Source organism: Pseudophryne corroboree, chromosome 4, assembly GCF_028390025.1.
Source record: "Pseudophryne corroboree isolate aPseCor3 chromosome 4, aPseCor3.hap2, whole genome shotgun sequence".
NCBI classification, from domain to species: domain Eukaryota; kingdom Metazoa; phylum Chordata; class Amphibia; order Anura; family Myobatrachidae; genus Pseudophryne; species Pseudophryne corroboree.
In genome coordinates, this window is record NC_086447.1 from 456,244,767 (window position 1) to 456,265,756 (window position 20,990).

Here is a 20,990-nt window from a genome sequence, read left to right on the forward strand (position 1 = left end):
ATTCCGTATTTCGGAATATTTGGATATGGGATACTCAACCTGTATAGTATGATACATCATGCATAAAAGTTGCCCATTAAAAATAAAGTATGCTCTCCTCACGGATTAGGTGCAGGGTGCTAGAATGAACACTATATAGTAGGGGTGGGCAAAATACGGTCCGCGGGCCGGATGCGTCCCGCAAACCGATCCTGCCCGGCCCACTGCCTCCCACCAGCAAGCAATGACAAGCGGCCCGACCAGCTGAGCTGCTTGTCATTGCTCTGCACTGCAGTACCTCCAAGCTGCCAGTGGCGCCTCTCTCCCCTGCTGCTGCTGCGTTGTAGCAGCCTCCTCCTCCCGCCTCCAGACTCCCCAGTGTCAACGGCTACGTGACGATGAAGGGGCGGGGCTACATGGGACCTAAGGGGGCGGAGCTACACGGGACAAGAGCCAGACTGCTGCAGATCCATCCTTCCTGCCACTGCCAGCCAGATCAGTAAGTTAATGGGAAAAGTGAGTGAGAGAAAGTGTGTGTGTGTGTATATATATATATATATATATATGTGAGAGTGTGTGTGTGTGTGTGTGTGTGTGTGTGTGTATTTGTGTGTGCGGACAGTGGCGTCAGACTGTTTTTAGGTTGGGGGGAGAGATCTTTAGCTCTCGCTGTACCAAACCCTCCTGTGTTCTGTCACTGTGTCACCCCCCCCGTGTTCTGTCACCGTGTCACACCCCCGTGTTCTGTCACCGTGTCACACCCCCGTGTTCTGTCACCGTGTCACCCCCCCGTGTTCGGTCACCGTGTCACCCCCCCCCGTGTTCTGTCACCCCCCCATGTTCTGTCACTGTGTCACACCTCCCGTGTACTGTCACCGTGTCACCCCCATGGTGTTCTGTCACTGTCAACCCCACCGTGTTCTGTCACCGTGTTCTGTCACCCCCCCCCCCCGCTCAAGCAGTGTGGTGCCCAAAAGGGGGTGTGGCTTAATTTGAAAGGGGCGTGGCCTGGTGGGTCTTTTCTCTTTCGCTTCGGGGGCATGTCCAGCTTCCCCGAAGATGCTGGCTGCCCCCGGAGACTGGACTGTGTGTGTGGCGACTCTTATCTGTGACCCCTCGTGTTCTCTCACTGTGTCACACTCCCCGTGTCCTATCACTGTGTCACTCCTTTCCCCAGGGGCCATAAGACACTGGATAATTTGCTTGCTGCGCAATAATTATCCTAAATAAAATGTTAATGTGTACAAGGGTACCTTCCGTACTGTGTAAAAGGGAGCTCTACCTGCTGTAATGTGTGTAAGTGGCGCTATTTGAATAATGGAGACTATTGTGCAGCCTAATACGAATCTGTATTATTTTTTGTCCACACTCCTTCCACATGAAGCCACGTCCCTATATTTTTGGCAAGTGGGGGGAGCTGCTATTTTGTGTGTGGCCCTCGGATACTGACAGGAAATGTCAAGTGGCCCCTCAGCTGAAATAATTGCCCACCCCTGCTATATAGGGAGCTGTAATGTTCTCCACATGTGCTCCCGCGGTGCCTCCCGCTGCCCTAGTCTGCAGTGCCCAGCGCCGGCCGTGAGCCAATCAGAGCTCGCGGACCGGCAGCCAATCAGGAGTCTTAGTTGCCGGTCCACGAACTCTGATTGGCTCACGGATAGGCGCCTAATTAGAGAGAATTAACGCCGCCGGAGAGTGGAGACTGAAGGGCAGGAGAGGCGTACACTGCGCTCTCTTCCCCTCACAAGCAGCACTAAGACTAAGCAGAGCAGCAGCGCGGCGGTGAACAGCACTTGGGGGGGCACAGTGTGGGGACATGTGTATCTTACACTGGGGGCATATCTGGCCCTGGGGGGACGTTTATCTGGCACTGTGGGCATATCTGGCACTGGGGGGACATGTGTTTCTGGCACTGAAATGGGGGGGCGGGGGGAGACGCGCGTTTCTGGCACTGGGGGGGGGCATATGTTTCTGGCAGTGGGGGCATATCTGGCTCTGGGGAGACATGTAGCTGGCAGTGGGGAGACGTGTAGCTGACAGTGGGGGCATATTTGGCACTGGGGGAAATGTGTATCTGGCACTGGGGGCATATCTGGCACTGGGGGAAATGTGTAACTTACACTGTGGGCATATCTGGCACTGGGGAGATGTGTATCTGGCAGTGGGAGCAAATCTGGCACTATGGGGACATATATGTATCTGTGGGGGCATATATGGATCTGGCACTGCGGGGGCATATATGGATCTGGCACTGCGGGGGCATATATGGATCTGGCACTGCGGGGGCATATATGGATCTGGCTCTGCGGGGGCATATATGGATCTGGCACTGCGGGGACATATATGGATCTGGCACTGCGGGGACATATATGGATCTGGCACTGCGGGGACATATATGTATCTGGCACTGCGGGGACATATATGTATCTGGCACTGCGGGGACATATATGTATCTGGCACTGCGGGGACATATATGTATCTGGCACTGCGGGGACATATATGTATCTGGCACTGTGGAGGCACCTATTTTTTGGTGTTTTTATATGTATGTGGCACTGTACGACATGACTAAAAATGGGGTTATGACACAAGGTCATACGCCTACAAACGTCAACCCGAAAGGTGTGCACATAAAAATGGGGTGTGGCTTTGTGACAACGATGCCACGCCCCCATTTTTGCTGGCGCGCCTTCATCGCACACATATGGCAAGGATCTTACCCTTGACTACAGATCTTTTCTGGCTCTTGGCCACTGACTGGTTGGCCACCCCTGCACTACACAGCTCTGCTGAAGCCGCGGCCGCACTGACAAATTTATAATAAAGTATCTTTGGGATAATTTACACCAGGCCTAATTTTTTTTTAAAATAAATATAAAAAAAATAAAAAAACTCCATTTAAGATGGCACCATTACTTATGGGCCAGTGCTCTGGACTTGCCCCCCAGGCTAAAAGTTGCCAGCCAGCCCCTGCTCCCATGTTCCTCGTAGATTTTTCAGTAGGTTCAATACACTTGTCACATGCTTCCTTTCCTCACACATCCTAATGAATACTCTTCAGTCAGGATTTCATTCCCAATATTTCATAGAAAAAAAATAACTAATTTGCAGGGTGTCTCCCCAGCCTTTTCCCAATATGTGTGTCCCACCTTGTAAGCTACATGCATACATTTGATGGTCACTCAAACAGGCCGATGTGCCTGGATTGTCAACACCATAGTACTCTATGGGTTAATAAAACGTCTTTATAGTCTTTCAGACGTGTGATACACCTCTGTTCTAATCACACAGCGGATATTATTCTGATTATGCAGTTATGACTGTGAACTCTTATGTATGTCTCTAATGCTGTTTTGCAGCAATTATGCTCTTTGTCTGCTTCCAGGTATATAGTATTTCAATGTGACTATAACTTTGCGATTGTTATTCTCTGGCCTCCAATTTCATATTGGCGATTGGCAATGGTTCTTTTATTAACCATCATTATGCTATCAGATAATTCCAGAGTCTTCTATGTGTGTCTCCAAAATGGACAGAGGTCCTTCCTTTTATTCCTGTTTTATCCAAAGCCTCTTTTGTTCTCTATTGATTGAATATGTAATAAAATACAGCTTTTAAACAGTTATGTCCTTAAGACTCCTTATAATGATTCCATCTGTATTTTTGAAAACATTTTGTTTCCTATTTTTATTTTTTTTCTTTACATTGCTAATCATGTTTATTCATCTATTTTTACATGTGTGTGATCATATATTTGTTATGTAGATGAATGGTCATTTTTGTGCTGTAGAACTTTTAATATTACAACAATAAGCTTTGAAAGTGTGCCACTAAACCATCCCTAAAGCACAAAAGTCTTTTCCAGACACCCTGTGATTCGAGAAAGCACTCTTTCCGGTCACAGCCGGCTCCTGAACATTGCACTGAAGCTGCAGCCACATTTCCAGATTGCAGCAGGGTTATTTCCCTTGGCTGGGAGTGGGACACATGATCACCACAAGTCATATATTTGGCATGGCCTGCTCTCTACCATACAGCAGACACAGCCAAAGGATTTTGCTCAGGAGGTACCGGTACTTTCAGAACTTGTGAGTACTCAGTCATTTTTTTATGCCTGATGCATATACAATCTACTTTGAAACATGACAGTTACACTGTATCTACTGTGGAGACTTTGCAGATACTGTTGCATAATCACACTTATAGGTAAATGTATTATAGCGGCACACATCGTGCCATTATTACACTTCCTGCTTCACCTCACTACTGAGGTGAAGCAGGAAGGGACGGCAAAATGTAAGAACATCTTGCCTGTCAAAGCGGGGGAGCAAAAGCTCCCCACTCCGGCGTTGTCGCCTGAGCACACATTGCTTCAGCTCACTGCTTCCCTGTCCCGGCCGGCCCCTCTGCAAATGCGTGGGATCTCGCTACTCACGCGAGATCCCCAGCTCAGTCTGGAGCTGGCATCCACCACAGGCAGGGACAGCTCTGCCCCTGCTGTGGTGAATGGGGCATCGCCACCTGCAGCTGTCAAAATTGACAGCTGCAGGTGTCGGAATGGTCAGCGTTGCTGACCGTTCATACATTGCCCCCTCATATCGGCCTGCTATCTTTTAGATAGCAGCACTGATATGGACAGGGGCGCATATCGCTCCTGTCACTGTGTCCGCACCGCATCAATCATAGATAGGGGAGGAAGGGGTATAGCCCACATATAACGTGCGCTAATACAGTTTCCCCCCATATTGCCAAGTCATACATTTACCTCTTAACCTCTTGTGGTGGCACATATGAAAAAGCCTTTTTGAGACATTTCTTAAAGACACTATTCAAGTTGTGTTACACTGGTCCCAGAACTTTGGGGACTAATCAACAAACAACCAATTACTCAAGTTTATGGATGGTGAGATTTTTTTATGCTTTCATATATATATATATTTTAATTTTACAGTGGTTAAATAGTAATTTGATATTCACTACACTAGCACTCACGCTTTTGTTCACCTTCCACTTTTCATTTCACTTCAAGAACCTGGTTCCTCGTTTGTGTATTTTTTTTGTTTCATTCCCAATATTTCACAAAGACTGCATTGACTAAAGTGGTCAGTGAATTGATCACTGCTACATTAAAGGCCACACTCACTTATAATTCCCAGAGTGCTGCAGCATTTAGCACTGTTGACCACTCAACTTACACAAATTGTGCATTCCTTACAGCAGAGTTTCCCAAACTCCGCCATCGCAGTGCAGGTTTTAAGGATATCCATGCTTGAGTCCAGATGATTAAATCAAATTGACTGAGGTACTAATTAAGTCACCTGTGCTCCTGCACGGATATTCTTAAAACCTGAACTGTAAAGGGGGGTACTCACGGGAGAGATGTGTGCTGAGCGATCTTAACACAGACCGCTCAGCACACATCTCTCACTCCGCTCAGCACAGCGCGATGTGCTGAGCGAGGGGAAAAGCCGACGGGGGGCCGCTCACTTCACACAACGGTGAAGTGAGCGACCCGCTAGATTGAGCCTGCATGCAGGCTCAATCTAGCACCGGCGATAGCGATGTGCGGGTGTAATACCCTGCTATATGAGGTATTACGTGTGGCACGCTACAGAGTATCTACATTTGATTATACAGGCAGATAATTTCCCAGCAGCCTTGGCAGCAGCTCTGGAGGTCAGGGGCAGGTCACATGACCAGTGACAGTTGGAGGGAGGACAGTTGGCGAAGACACAGTCTGAGGTAGCTGTGAGAGAGGAGGGCATCTCTGGCAGTGGAAAATTCCTGTCAGAAAATGGTGGTGCCACTGAGAGCAGCTGACAGGCAGTGGCTGTGAGAGCCACTCAGTAAAAGTCTATAAACATCTACTTCTAATTTGCGACTGCTGCAGCGCTGGAAGCAGAGTGAGTGTCTACAGTGAGTACAGTAGAAAGCCTGCTCCCTGTGTCACCTAGCAATCCCTATTTCTCCAGCAGAGTATTACCTTTCAGTTTGCACTTACATAGAACAGCGTAACAGCAAAGCAGGGATTAGCAGGATATCCAGCTGAGGGTGAGAACTGTCATAATACATTGCACCCTGAATATGCCTTCTAAATAGAGACAAGTGACTTCTTACCTACTGTACATTGAGAACTAGTGAGAGCAAGGAGAGACTGCTTATACTGTACTTTAAGCCAGATAAGGAAATACAAGGACTTTGCCAGGGATAATTACAAGGGAAACCTACTAGCACATCGGTAGTTTCCTATTACACATACTACCACAATGGATATTTGGAGAAATTGTCCTAAAATGAAAGAAACAACATGATAGCTTTTTACCTCTGATATTAAACCAGGCATTTATCTAAATGGAGCTATGTAATACATTTACTGCTAACCTATCCAAAAATGTAAATATATATCACAAGGATTCCTTGCTTGTAACAAGAGCTAAAGTGCAGCTGCATTCCTCAGGAAAATGAAACAAAAGTATAGTTGCGATATAGTTTGGAGCTCCTATTCCCAGATATCTGTTGCAATATTTTGTTGTGATATTTAAAGCGCTATTCAAAATATATTTAGGTAAGGGTAAAAGAGGAATTACTAAATGTCCAGAGTTCCTGTTAAATAAAGACATTTTGATTTATATTGTTTCAATTAACGTGTTTGGGGAGAACCTCTTGCCTCTCTGCCGGAAAGAAGACTAGATTGTCACACGGGGCTGCGCATCGCTATCGCTGGGGGGCATACACACGGCAGATCCGTGCTAAAAATCTAAGCAATCTAGCAAGATTGCTTAGATTTTAAGCACGGACCTCTCCGTGTGTACCCCCCTTAAAGGCCGAGTTCTATCCTTTCCTATCTAGCGAACATCTTCAAGAGTTTGTTTTTCTGACTCCCCCTGCTCTATGCTTCCTTTATAAAACAATACTCAGTCCTAGGCCTTTGGCTATTTTGTAGCTATACCATTAATGATGTTCTTTGGGTGTTAGTACAACTTGAATGCAGAAGAGACTAAAATTTATCTATAGCCTCCAAATCATTTACCCCGTTGGTCAGCATTACTGAATTTTTTTCTAAGTATTATTTGTAGTGTCCACTTATTACCTCAAAGTCAGTCTTCAAAGGATGGAGCTATTAATCTTACCACCAGCCCTCAGAAGTTACATAACCCCCAGCTCTATTTCTGTTGACTGTCCTTTTCCTAAATAAAATCTTCAACAAAATCTCCAGAACATGCAAATACAAAAACTCTACCACATTGGTTACTGACACAAACTATGCAGTTCCCTTCTAACTGGCCTTAGCCAGACATTTCATTTTAAATGCAGAGAGTAGACTAATTTATATCACCAAACATTCTGGTAGCATAAATACAAACACATAAAGAAAACTTCACCAACATATAGTACATCTCTTGTCTCTAAACACCTTCCAACTCAATTTCTCATTTCTGCCCAGATCTGCAGCTCTCATCTTTCTTCATTTTATGTTCCCATTCCAAAATTACAGAATTTGATTTCAGGCCGCACCTACTGTGGAATTTCCAGAAGTCTCCAAATGTTTAGTCATCCTGAAAACACCTCTTTAGTCAAGATTAGCAAATTCCTAAACCAACTTCTAAACCTATGCTATTCTAAATGACTGACAACCATTTGCACAGTTCAAAGAACACTTAAATAACTTACTAGCATCCAAACCAACATTGATGTACAGTAGTTCAAATATTTTTTCCCCATTGCAATCTGGTAGGACCAACATTCAAATGTGACATTTAAGGTCATTTTTTAAACTCCTGTTTACTTATAGATTGAATGAATCTCTTTATTTGGTATCATTCCTTGTTTTATAACAGTTTGTGCCCAATTATAAAGCACCACTATGCTGGGCCTCTATATACTGATGACAGATTACTGTATTTCCTTAGGTGACAAAATTGTAAGTCAAAAACGGCAGCCTCCAGGGCAATGATGTGTACCATTCATTCCGATATGCATAGCATTTTGTTCTTTTGCCTCAATTATCTTTCATATTATTTACACTGTAAACGCCATGTTATGTTTGCATGGGGTATGGGTCTCAGGGTCGACACCCATTGGTCGACAGTGGCTAGGTTGACCCGGCCATTAGGTCGACATGAAAAAAGGTTGACATGAGTTTATGTTTTTTTTGGTGTCGTTTTCTCCGTCAAGTGACTGGGAACCCCAATTAGTGCACCCCTTCGCTCGCCATGCTGCAGGCAAGGTTAACAGTCCCAATCGTAGTCCACGTTGATAGTAAAGTATGAAAAAGCCCCCCACCAGTTTTTTTTTTAAACTCATGTCGACCTTTTTTCATGTTGACCTAATGGCAGTGTCGACCTAGCCACTGATGACCTAACGGGGGTCGACCCAGAGTCCGGATACCATTTTCATGTACGTTTGCTACACCTAAACTGTTGTATACCTCTGTATATCTCTACAGTTGAAGTGCCCTGAATTTGTAACTCCTTAGTAATATACATTCAATGACTAGATGGTGGCGTTATTATTATGTATCCAGCATGTCACATTAATGACACAGTGGCCAGATCAATTACATAAATGAGGGGGGTGTATCAGGGCAATTCTACATTCTGGGTGGCAATATAGTGGAAATGCAACATGTTTGAAATCCTTGATTCATTGTTTGTGACCCAAAAAAAGAAGATCAGAATCGGTGAATTGGGATTTCTAACATGCAGTTTTTTCGCAAAATCCCAGAGAGAATGTGATCATCGATGTCTGCGATCAGTGGTTTTGAGCGCCAATCATGTTGTCAGAACAAGGAACCAGCCTGTAGATGTCTGGGCCTCATTACTCACAGTCTGTTGGAATTAATCCAATGGTTTTGTAAACTAATGTTACATATTTATCATGTCTACATTGTATGTTAGACAATAGTGTTTAAGATAAAAGACACATTTTTAGAAAAAACACCATAAATAAGATGCAAACTAATAACGGAGTTGTATAATCCCAAGGAAACCATTAAACATTTAATGATTAAATAAAATAATCAAATAGCAAGGGCACATGACCAACACTTCTACCAGCAACAAGTCACAGCTAAGTCTGAGTACAACAAAATAGGGGTTATAGAGCAGCATGTGGTCCCCCAAAACACACTTTATTATAGATGCAAATTTACATTCACAAGAAAACATTCACTTTACAGGTCTGTCAGCTTCTAACAAACACAAGAGCATCATACTTCCTTATTGTAGATAAGGAGCATACAGTATTGTAGAAGGCTGTATCTTGCAGAAGGGCATCCAGCAGGACAGCCCATTATATAGTACATTTTTGCCTTGAAAGGATGAAATGTCAAATTCATAAAAGGCCTTTTCACATGAACAGCATAATTCATTTCTCAGAGTTTTTCTCGAGTGAATCTACATTTAGAAATGCTGCCTCAAACAAAAGGTTCCACATGTGAGCTGTAATTATTTGCCTGTCATATCATGTTTGAGATTCAATCCTGGTAAATGGAAATGTTGAAAACAGAAGATACCACTGTCTTACCTGCCCCAATCACACGCTCGATTTTTATACAGGATGCATCCAACTCCTTGGCAAATTGATGGACAGCTCTATTTGGATCCTCATACGTTTCAGGGTCAATGTAGGTTTTGGTGCCTGGAAATTTAACTGTAATGATGTCAGAAAGCGGCACAGTGATAAAGTGCTTATTGTGCAAACAGTTAGGACTGTCATTTTACAAGGTGTTGCTAGGAAGGAAGCATTTGTTTCATGAAACCAAATACATGTAATAGGGTGAATGTGCAAGCACAGCATGATCAGCAGAATGTGTACACATGCATATTAAACAATATTCACAACAACGAATGTTAATACTGAGAATGCTAATAAAGCACAATTATGTATGTGTAAACCAACTGCTACATCAACAATTTGTGACCGTTATAAGATTGTATGACTGGGATGCCACTGACAAAATATTATTATTACATCATCTACGTTTTCTTTTTGACTTAGAAACTCACTTAATAATTCAGTCACCAGCAGGATATAACATTTGCAGTACAGTTAACGTGTAAGTCAATTTAAAATTTCAGGAGCATGTATCATTTAATAGACTGAAGATTGATACAAGGTCATTAACCAAGTAGTGACAAACTACAGCAGAGCTCATTAAATAAATAACTTACCAAGTCACAGATCAGATATATAACACAAAATGATTTTGTGATACATAAATGACACAGTTAACTTGCTGCTAATACTGCCAGTAAAACTGAAGAACAGAGCACAGAACACTCCACACAAGGCTTACAGGATATACAGTAGCAGCAATACACTGCTTCAGTCAAGATCATTGTTTAATTGTAGAATTTGGAAGTCTAGACAGCCTACACTGCTGCATAACTCAATGAACGTGCATTCTGCAACAGTGCAGGTAAAACTGGCCTGAAATGTAATTTTAAAAGATACCTAATATAGACGAACAATTTCCCCTTTATGCAAATAGAGTGTGTTATATATACAAAAATTGATGAAAGGCAAAAGGATGACGTCTGAGTAAACTGGCCTTTGTTTCCTTTCAATTTTGACTTTAAACAGGACTGTTTCTTCAAATGATTATTCAAATGGAATAATGGGGTATGGATGAAAGTAATGTTAGATGGTTGAATACTTTATCTGTGACTGCTCACTGCAATGAATGTATATTTAAGTTCATGTTCCCATGACAATGCTACCATTGGATACCATGGAAAGGTACCAGAAACCTGTGATTTTCCTGATTTATGTTTACTATTCTCTTATTGTATCAAAACTCCTCCAGAGCAAGTACAATGGTGAGAAAAAAAATGTACGGAGCCAAATTATTGAATAAATGTTTCCTAGAGAAACTTGTATTTCTGACTTCCCATTTGAATCGGATTTTCTTGACAATGTTGAGCAACAGTTTGTAAAGGAGGTGCATGATTCATTTGTCTTTTAACCTTTCATTTACATAATTTAATCACTTATTCTGATATTTATTTTAATGTTATCACCACTAGACTCTTATCTGCAAGTGTGTTTGAAATAGATGAATGGGTAAAAGAGGGCATCGGAAACAATAGGTTAACCTCCTACACTGTGATTTCAGGCAGGCAGATGGAGAATGAGCTACACTCTCATTTTCTATGATAAGCGGCCCAGATTCCAAGTAACCTCGTGCATCTCAAACGGGTCTCTGATGGTTCTTTATTCAAGCTGTCATAAAACATTTTGACAGGAGAGAGCTACTCTGGCATACCAACATGAAATAGTGTTGGCTGGGATCTCAAGGCATTGTTGGTAGGAAACCATAGGAGGAAATAAAAATGTAAATTGCAATTGCTTTAGTAAACACAGCTATTGTTTTTAAGGAGCTTGATTCAATGAAAGATTGAAGTGCATGGAAAAATAAAGGTACAGAATGGAAGGAGTTCACTAACCCAAGTTTAATGCCTTTTTTCCATGAAGGGAAAAAAAAAAATCAATAAAAAGGCATTCATGCTACTGAAAATTTGCTTTAAACAAAAGAACAATAAAACACGACCAACTGTAAATAGCTGGTGACTACTGTGTTCTGTTGCTGCTGATGCAGTCAGATTAAATTAATCACAAACCTTCTTTTCAATGCATGCTGACAAACTGGTTCAGCAAAAAATAAAATGCAGTCTTTTCCAAGAATACTTTGCTTAAAGCTGTAATTCTTGTAATTGTGACTGTATAACGTATTAAAGGGGAATGTATTTGATATAAAAGCAAGGATGTACTGTAAAAATGCATCACAATGTTACCATATCTGTAGTAACAGCATAATAGAAAATGAGTAAAAAATGCAATGTAAAAAGAATACAATAAGCAAATGCTAAAATAAATTAATGAATAAAAAAATAAAAATAATTAAAAAGTGCATGAAGTGGATCAATGTTCTGTAATGCAGGGGCAAACCCGTATCTCTTTTGCTAATTACTTTTATAAGTGCCATTTCATTAAATCATACCTCCTGTAGGTTATATCAATGTTATATACAGCTTAAAAAGAAAATGTAAGGATGCAAAAACAAGCAGAGAAATTAAACAGATTCTTGCCCACCATTAAAAAAATGAAGATGGGCAGGGTAGCCTACTGTATCAGCAGTTTTTTTTAATTCCGTCATAAATATAAATGAATTGTGTTCTTCATCTAATTTCCATGTCCTCATTTTGTCCTAGAAGACTGATGCTCGCATATATTGTCATTGCTCTTATTTATAATTGCTTCATCTTTCTGGGATATTTGTCAATTGTCACATCGCAATCCGCATTAAAACTGAAATAACGAACTGGGCCAAGAGAAAACACATTTGCTCTTATGTACATGGGAATAGACACTATATATTCACGCTACACACTGTTTTTTTGTGAACCTGTTTATGTATGTGGTTCAGTTAATCAAATCATTCAATTGTTTTGTAGCTAAATGATTTCCTGTAATTATTAACAGTGTTTGAATAAACAGCTCCACATGCAGGACATGTGCAATGATTTCATCCCATTATGATTGACAAGAGAATGTAGAAACCATAGCCGTGGGCAAAGATCACAGCAACTTGACCATTGAACTTTAAATTACTGAATCTCATGGGAGGTCTCTGAAATGGTGTGAAAGTGATAATTAGAGGTGAACAATATGACTGCTTGTTATACAAAAAACACATGTGCCAAGTGGATTCAGGTTCTCCTATGAATCGCAAACCCCTGTAGACAACTAGAGAAGGTTAATTACTAATAATAACGTTAATATACAATAGAAAGCTACTCTAAAATAAAGGAAGCAAAACACTTACAATGAAAGTACAGTTCTTCGTCTCCTTCCTGGTCAGCTTTGCTGTAGCCGCAATGCCTATGAAGCATAAAATAGGAAAAACAAAAACAAAAGAAGGACTTTATATATATTTTCTAAGGATGGCATATATAAAACATACAGTATACAAGCAAAAAAACACAATAGAGCCATTAAACACAATAGACTGATTACAGTCATGTGATTTACAGCAGTGCAATCTGAAAAAAATAGAAACATACTTTAAGCAGTCAGCAAAAGCAAAGAAGTATAAATATAGCAATGTGCTGTATTAGAACTGACAATGAAAAACACAGTACTTACAGTATGCAAAACGATAATGTGCTTTTGACAAGAACTCAAGACAAAATAGGTTTGATGCAGAGATGAATGAGAGAACATTTATGTTTCACATTTTGTTTTTGCTTTGGGCGTGCTCTGGAACCAAGCACTGCAAGTAGGGGTGATGAAGGGTCGTATGCAAACTGAATGCATCTCCACTTGCTGATGCAGTTGCATAAATGGCTTTTAATAGGGTGTTCTCATGCATTCTAATTTAAGTGAGAGTTATCAACATAATTATAGGCGAAGTTATTGTGCATGTGTGTAGTTAAGCCTGTTACACAAGGGCAGATGTATTAAGTCTGGAAAAGTGATGAAGCAGTGATAAGTGGAAGGTGATAACGCACTAGCCAATCAGCTCCTAACCGTCATTTTTTGAAACCTGTAAGGATTGGCTGGGGCGTTATCACCTTCCATTTATCACTGCTTTATCACTTCTCCAGGCTTATACATCTGCCCCATAGATCGTCCTGTACCAAGGATAGGGCTGGTGCAATAACACACGGATAATGATGATGGCTATGAAAACAAGTGTGGGGGTCAAGTCTGCTTGCGAATATATGCATTTTTTCCTGTACACACAATGCGGGTTAACGTATGGCCCACTTACATTCAACTCTGCATCAGTCCCAGTGTTAGTAAGGAGTTTCCAGTCACCTCAGCACAACATGCTGTTTTCATTACTTGCTATCATTGTAGTGATTATTGGCTACCCACAATAATGGTATCCACTGGGTTCTGCTATTTATACAGATCAAATTACTTTTCTCTCTTTTCAATTTGGCCACACAAGGGTGGATGCAGGTCAGATGTTCATAATATATTTTCCATGCATACGACGTAAAGGCTTTTTCATACGGCGTAAAGGCTTTTTCACGGTAAGGACAATACGTGTTTGGAATTCCCTGCCTGAGGGAGTTGTAATGGCGGAATCTGTCAACACCTTTAAGAATGGGTTAGATAAATACCTAATGGATAAGGATATCCAGGGGTATGGTGCATAGTCATGCATTATAGTTACTATAAATAGGGATAAAATGCAACGGCTGACAGCAGCATCAGTCAGAAATTTTAGTCAAATCATCATGCATAGGACACCACAAATAGGTTGAACTCGATGGACAATTGTCTTTTTTCAACCTCAGATACTATGTTACTATGTTATTATACCATAGGCAAATAAAACAGGGCTTTCCATAACCTTTGCATAGCTGCTCTCTGGTGTTCCAGCAAATCAGCATTTATACACCGTGCTGCAGTATGTGCTGTCATACACTAAGTGTGATCGCTTACAGCACCAATATGTCAGTAGCCTTAATTGGGTGTTCATCTTTAATGAAAAGTTTTAAAAATAAAAATCACATATTGGAAGCCAATACAAGATATGTATCTTTTAATTAACTCGTCAGAACATTATTATTATTATTATCATCTTTTATTTAATAAGAATCTGCACGTTCCATCGTACATGTACAGTACATGGAATAAAACATACAGATACAAAATAATTCAAAGAACAGGGTAGGGAAAGGAGCCTGTCAGCTTATGTCACTCTCAATATATAAGTATGTAACAGAACTTAATAGAGGATACAAAACAAGAAATCAACAAACAGAAAGGTTATGGCAAAATGACAATGTCCTGCATATACTCTATAGCAGGCATGTCCAAACTGCGGCCCTCCAGCTGCTGAGAAACTACACATCCCAGCATGCCCTGACACAGCATTAGCATTCTCTGACAGCAAAACTGTGTCAGGGCATGCTGGGATGTGTAGTTTCACAACAGCTGGAGGGCCATAGTTTGGACATGCCTGCTCTATAGTCACATAAAAGCTGCACAGTGACCACAAATTGCCCTGACAATTCAAGGTAAACAGACAATTTGCAGAGGTTCACCAACTCCTACTCTCTTGAAGTTAGGTCCAAATCTAGCACAAACAGCTAATTTGCTTTAAAGTGGAAACTGATCATCTGCCCTGATCTTTGGCTAGATATTAACGAATACCAGTATATTTTTCAGGTTATACAGATGTATTATATATATATATTTTTTTTTAAACAAATGACACAATCAAGAGCCATAGACACGGTCTGCACTTATCAAAGGAGCAGCCAAGGTCAATACAGAGGGAAGGCTGCATTTGGCATTTTAAGCAGCTTATTCTGTGGCTGGAGTCAACATGATAACTCCATTGATCCTAAAGTAAAAAACTCTCAACTGGCAGCTATTTTAAAATATAAGGAAAATGACTTTCATATATTGCAACCTTAACTAAGGTGGCCAAATTGCTCCTGGATTTACTACCTCTGGCCATAAGTCAGAGCCAGGTTATAAACTGGACAATACGGCCCTCTAGGAACTATGAAGCTAGGGGGCCATACAGCAACCTCCACCCTTCTCGTGTGTACAGAGACTCTACACCAATACAATCAGAGTGTCAACAAAATTACTGCCAAGTCTGATTCCTAATGTTTTGTATCCCTAAACAAATCGGATGTGCATCCCTGTGACCTTCTTCCAACAGCTGCTGCTACAAATCTGTCACAGTGCGTAGCACAATACTTTTCTTGTTTCTCTTGATACTATCCTCCAAATGGAAAATTATACTTAGAACTCCAGCAATTAATGTCCCTAATGGCACAGACAGCTCTGAATAGTCACAGAAAAATAATAGGTTTAATTTTTAGAAGGAATACAAATACACATATATACCTTCTTCCAATGATGAAACCAAAGACCATGAACACCAAAATTATAGTGCCTGCTACTGCAACCACCGCAATTATAATGACAGGATTCTGTTCACTGGATACAGCAGTAGCTGCAAAAGATACAAAAAATATACAAAAAATATCATTAGTTCAATATAATACAACATTTTTGTTTCAGATCCACCTAAACAACTATTCTAGAAAAAGTCCACATATTCTATAGAAGTATGCATTGTTGTTATTTACAGTATATGACCACTTGATATATAGGACTATATTTACGAAGTGGCGGCTTTGGGAAGCCGTGGGTTGGAGCTGAAAGTTTAAAGCTGCACCCACACAGAGTATAAAGCATGCCGTGAGGGCCGCTTCGCAATTATAGCCCATAACCTGTATTTCTATCTAGAACTATGTATCAACAGATGTATAGGGCTAAAATCTTTTATATATATATATATATAGGTAGGAGGCGATGAAGCAGTCAGCGGCACTCAGGGTCTAGTTTCAGCAAGCAAGTGTATTAAAAAATCACGGCATAGCAACCAACGTTTCGGGACAGACACGTCACTTTGTCAAGGTGAATAACAACTAGATAAAGAAAGTGAACATACCTTTATACCATTAGGAAGAACCCCCCCCCCCCCCGGTGCTCTTGTATATATATATATATATATATATATATATATATATATATATATATATATATATATATATTAATCTTTTTGCTTCTAAAAATAATACTTAAGGAATACATATCATTTACTGTATTGGAAAAAGGGTCAATGTTACCAGTAGCCTCCTCCAGTGTGGTGACATCAAGCCTGGGACTGTACATTCCATAGCCAGCAGCAGTGAACGCTCGGATTTGAAACACATACACTGTTCCAGGCCGAAGATTATTGATTGAAGCAGATGTTAATTTTGTTTTCAATGTAGAATATGTGCGCTCTCTTTGATCCTAAAGGACACAAAGTATATCTGTGATATGCTTCAACTACTTATACAAATTGTTGGCAATTGCAGTTTATATCATCAGTAACCGGATTGAGCAGATCCTTCATGCCCATCAAAATCTGTATTTGTTTATTAGGGTTGAGATGCAACAGATGGCAACTGAAATTTGCATGTGACAGCTTACAGTACATACAGTAGGATATGATTCAAGGGATAGTGGAAGTCAGTAAAAAGACGTGGGATTATGATAGGACTAAGGAGTAGTGGTATATTTGTATACAGTATGTCCTTAGTGTAGATAGTGGTATGTTGTGTCGGCATTGAAATAGTAATCTGTAAACTAGGTAAATTAAGAGATGCATCAATTTTACATTATTCATTTAGTATTACTACGGATAACATGAACTGAACTGTACATAGACTGTTGCAAATATTCCAACTATTGTCCGTGTATATATTCAACTAGATGATCATGTTAATTTTTTTAACTAAATCTTGACTCATAATTCTGAAATGAAAAATATAGTTTTTAGGGCTTTTTTCACATCTTGACACTAAACTGATATTCACCAGATTAAAACGTTGCACCTACTTAGAAATGAGGAGGCCCAAAGAGGTTTTCAAAGTGAAGGCAGAATGACTATGAAAAACAGAAGAGGCCTGAGGAGAAATGACCCAAGTTGGCAGAAAGCTTGTGATACTGTGGTAATTGTGATTAATTTCATGTGATGGACACAGCAGGTGCCAAAGAAACCAGAAGATTCTACAAAAACATGTAAGGGTCTCTATCATTATAGACTTTACTGGATGGGAGACAGCATGCTGGGTGTGAAACCAGGGCTTGGAACAAATTATATGGTTTATGAGGTAGGAAAGGTATTTTGAGAAGTTCGTTATCTTCTAGAAATCAACTCTAGAACACAATGATATAGGGACATTACATTACTCATGGAGGAGGAATAAAGAGATCAAGTAGGATGAGATTTACCTTAAAAAAACAAAACAAATAATTGCGTGAAGCAATGTAAGTTAGAAATGTGACTGACTGCAAGTATAAAACCCCCCCAAAAAACTACCATATAACAGAAATAGTATAAATTACAGTATGTCCATTACTAGCAACATTTTAGCTATACAGTATTTAAAGCATGAAGTTATTGGTAATATATGCCGTTGTTTAGTATAATACAGCAGAGACAGTTACACTATAGTAACAATGTTATTGTGCAGTATACAGAAAGTGAAATAATGGCTAATACAATAAGCTAAAGAAACTCGCTCTTAAAAAATAAATCAGTATAATAATGCAAGGCTGTAGAAGCTGCAGGTCCTTGGAAGCTATTTTGAACCCCCACCTTCTCTGGAGGATACCTAGACTTTGTTGGATGGCAACAATCGTTCCAAGGTCATGTGGCAGCAAACCCTAAAATCATTCCCCCTCTGACAACAGTGCTTGACATTTATTAGGAGACTCTTGTGATACAGTGTGTTGGCTTTTCATCAAACATAGCATTATACATTAAGACCAAACAATTCAAGAGTACAGATGTGTCCTCACACATCTTTGCTGAAAAGGGCTGCATGGCGTTGCCGCGATCACGCCATTGCAGTCCTTTTTTCTACTAAAATTTGCGGGTGTGCGCATAAGCAAGCACCAATGAACGGCACCAAGAAAACCACACTAAACCGCCGGTACTGCAGTGATCGCAAAAACGTGCTATAGCGCGTATTTTACCCCACAATAAGTACTGGGGACTCACTTTTTAATATTGGGCGGGTCCCCGGGGACGCACTTCGTTGGGATTGGCTGCCTGTTAAAAGTATGACGCTCTGGCGCAGATGGGTGAGGATCATGTGGATAGGTACCACTGCTGCTGGAAGTGAGGGGGTGTCGTAGCTAAGGTAGAGTGATGGACCTGGGGCAGCACTGTGCACAGTGCGGTGCCAGGTAATAGCTCACTGGAGTCCCCAGCACCCAGCGAGATCACCAGGGCAGTGCGGCCATGCACGTGCCCTCCATGCGGGACCAGGAGCAGGTGAAGCCATACGCAGTTCAGGGTAGGGGGGGGGGGGGCGGGGACAACTCCCGTCATTTAGGAGTTTGTTGATTTTTTTTGTTTAATATACTGCACTGTCAGCCCTCCCCACAGCAGCTATGATCGATCAGCCCAGCTCCGCGTCCTGCATTCAGATTCATGGGCTGGGCATGATACCTCTCCCTGGCTGAACTAGTCCATGGGGGTGGTGGGGGGTCCACGGAGAAGTGTCGGAGCTGCCAATACCGCCACCGGGTGACAGATCAATCGGCGGAGTGATGGCACGAGCCAGAACCGCCGCCGGAGGACAGGTCCCTGCACAGAGCTATGCCTGCCTGTCAGACAACGGGGACTCTGATGCTGTGCTTTAAGAATGGCCAACTACTGTCGGATTTGGCCGTTCATTGAAAGGATCCAACTTGTATTGAATATACCCCTTAGTGGTTGATTATAAAGTTGAATATAAAGCAAAGAACTGCAAGTACATGCGTACCTTAACAAATGCTGAAATGCAAATGGTGCATTTATTCTTTTTGCATGCAGGGTAAACACAGGCTGATTTGCATGAACAGTGGCCCACAAAAACTGGGCAGCTTTATTTTTATACCGCAAGTTAGATCTACTGTAGTTAGGATAAACCCCTCTTGCATCTATGGAATCAATATTTTACACAAGGATTCTTCATGTGTTCTTATGTTTTGTTCAAAAATAATTACAAAATAAATTCTGTTAGTGTTGTACATGTATCTATACTTCTTACATTCTTGATGTCTCTCTATTTGCCAAGTGTCCCCGTTTTGAGGGTAAGTTCAACATTTCAACTAAATGCTTCTGTTCCTGTCTTCAAGTAATATCATACAAGCTGTATATACTGTAGTTTACAAAAGTGGAAAAGTGTGGCAATTTAATTCAATTGTGTTTGGAAATGTTAACAGAACCTTAGTAATACAAACTGCCAATCACAAGCAAGTCAGAACATTTTCTGTGGTTTTCAATAAGGGCCAAACTGACACTTTTATGAAACACTTGAAATGTACAGCACTAATTAAAGTCACTGCTAGTATATTTACCTTTATTTATTTTTATTTTCATAGGGTTGTGGTATTTGGATTTAGCTGAATATATTAAACTGTGTTGTGAGCTACTCTGTATCTCACAGTCTGACAAGGAGTGTGCAGTTGTCATTACTGATGCAAACAAATGTGGGTCAGTCTTAAAGTATCCCTTGACTATTGGAACTCATGAGATGTACGACCCCATTATATTACATTTAGAACTTCCTCTATGACAGGATCTCCTCTGGACTCAATGACAGCAAAAAGGCTATGGAACATATTGATGGAGAGAATACAAACAAAATAATAACTGTGGCTGCTTCTCCTAGTACTGAAGCAGATTTGGTACCATGGTTTGTGCTAATATTTAGTAATGCTTTCTGTTAATGGGCAGCGCCACATGGTAGTATACCACATACTAACCTTGGTTCAATAAGTAAGGCAACAAGAACTCTCATGTGTAATGATCTCTATTTAATTCTAATTTCCTGTCAGGTGACAGCAGGTAGACCACTGCTTCCCCTCACAGCCGTTAGACTAAGGGGGTAATTCAGACCTGACCGTAGCAGCGTTGGGGAAAACCATGTGTAGTGCAGGTGGGGAAGATATAACATGTGCAGAGAGAGTTAGATTTGGGTGGGTTATATTGTTTCTGTGCAGGGTAAATACTGGCTTCTTTATTTTTACACTGCAATTTAGATTTCAGATTGAACACACCCCACCCAAATCTAAACACATGTTTTTCCCCAACTGCTATCAAAGTTGCTGCTACGATCAGGTCTGAATTACCCCCCCATGTCTCATGATATACTGTCCCAACAGCAGTTGTAAGATGGCGGGGCTGGCAGAAACATGAGCAAACATTGAGGTGTGCAGTGTGATCAGATATCTGTATCTAAAGGGCTTATCAGCAGCTGCAATTCATCTCCAACTTGTCGAGGTGTACAGTGTTCACATCATACCAAGGAAATAGTTTTGTGTTTGGTGCACTGCCTGTGGTGGAAGCGCTTGACCGGCCTGTCCGCTGCACATATTGAATGTCTGTCCTGTGGTTATCAAAGGAAGTGCACAAAACCCAAGCCTGTTTC

At 41.1% G+C, this 20,990-nt stretch overlaps 1 protein-coding gene across 7 annotated transcripts in view; it reads right to left on the reverse strand.

Annotated features, from left to right (window-relative positions):
• Positions 1-20,990, reverse strand: part of EPHA7 (EPH receptor A7) — a 347,251-nt gene that overhangs the window by 34,861 nt on the left and 291,400 nt on the right. For 2 of the 7 annotated variants that reach the window (XM_063916995.1, XM_063917000.1), the window contains exons 7-10: positions 16,647-16,815; positions 15,858-15,967; positions 12,806-12,869; positions 9,505-9,630 (exon numbers count right to left, since the gene is read on the reverse strand). In XM_063916995.1, the coding sequence (XP_063773065.1) occupies positions 9,505-9,630; positions 12,806-12,869; positions 15,858-15,967; positions 16,647-16,815 (469 nt within the window). The remainder of the gene's footprint in view (positions 1-9,504; positions 9,631-12,805; positions 12,870-15,857; positions 15,968-16,646; positions 16,816-20,990) is intronic. The other 5 variants (XM_063916997.1, XM_063917001.1, XM_063916999.1 and 2 more) reach the window with 3 other exon arrangements.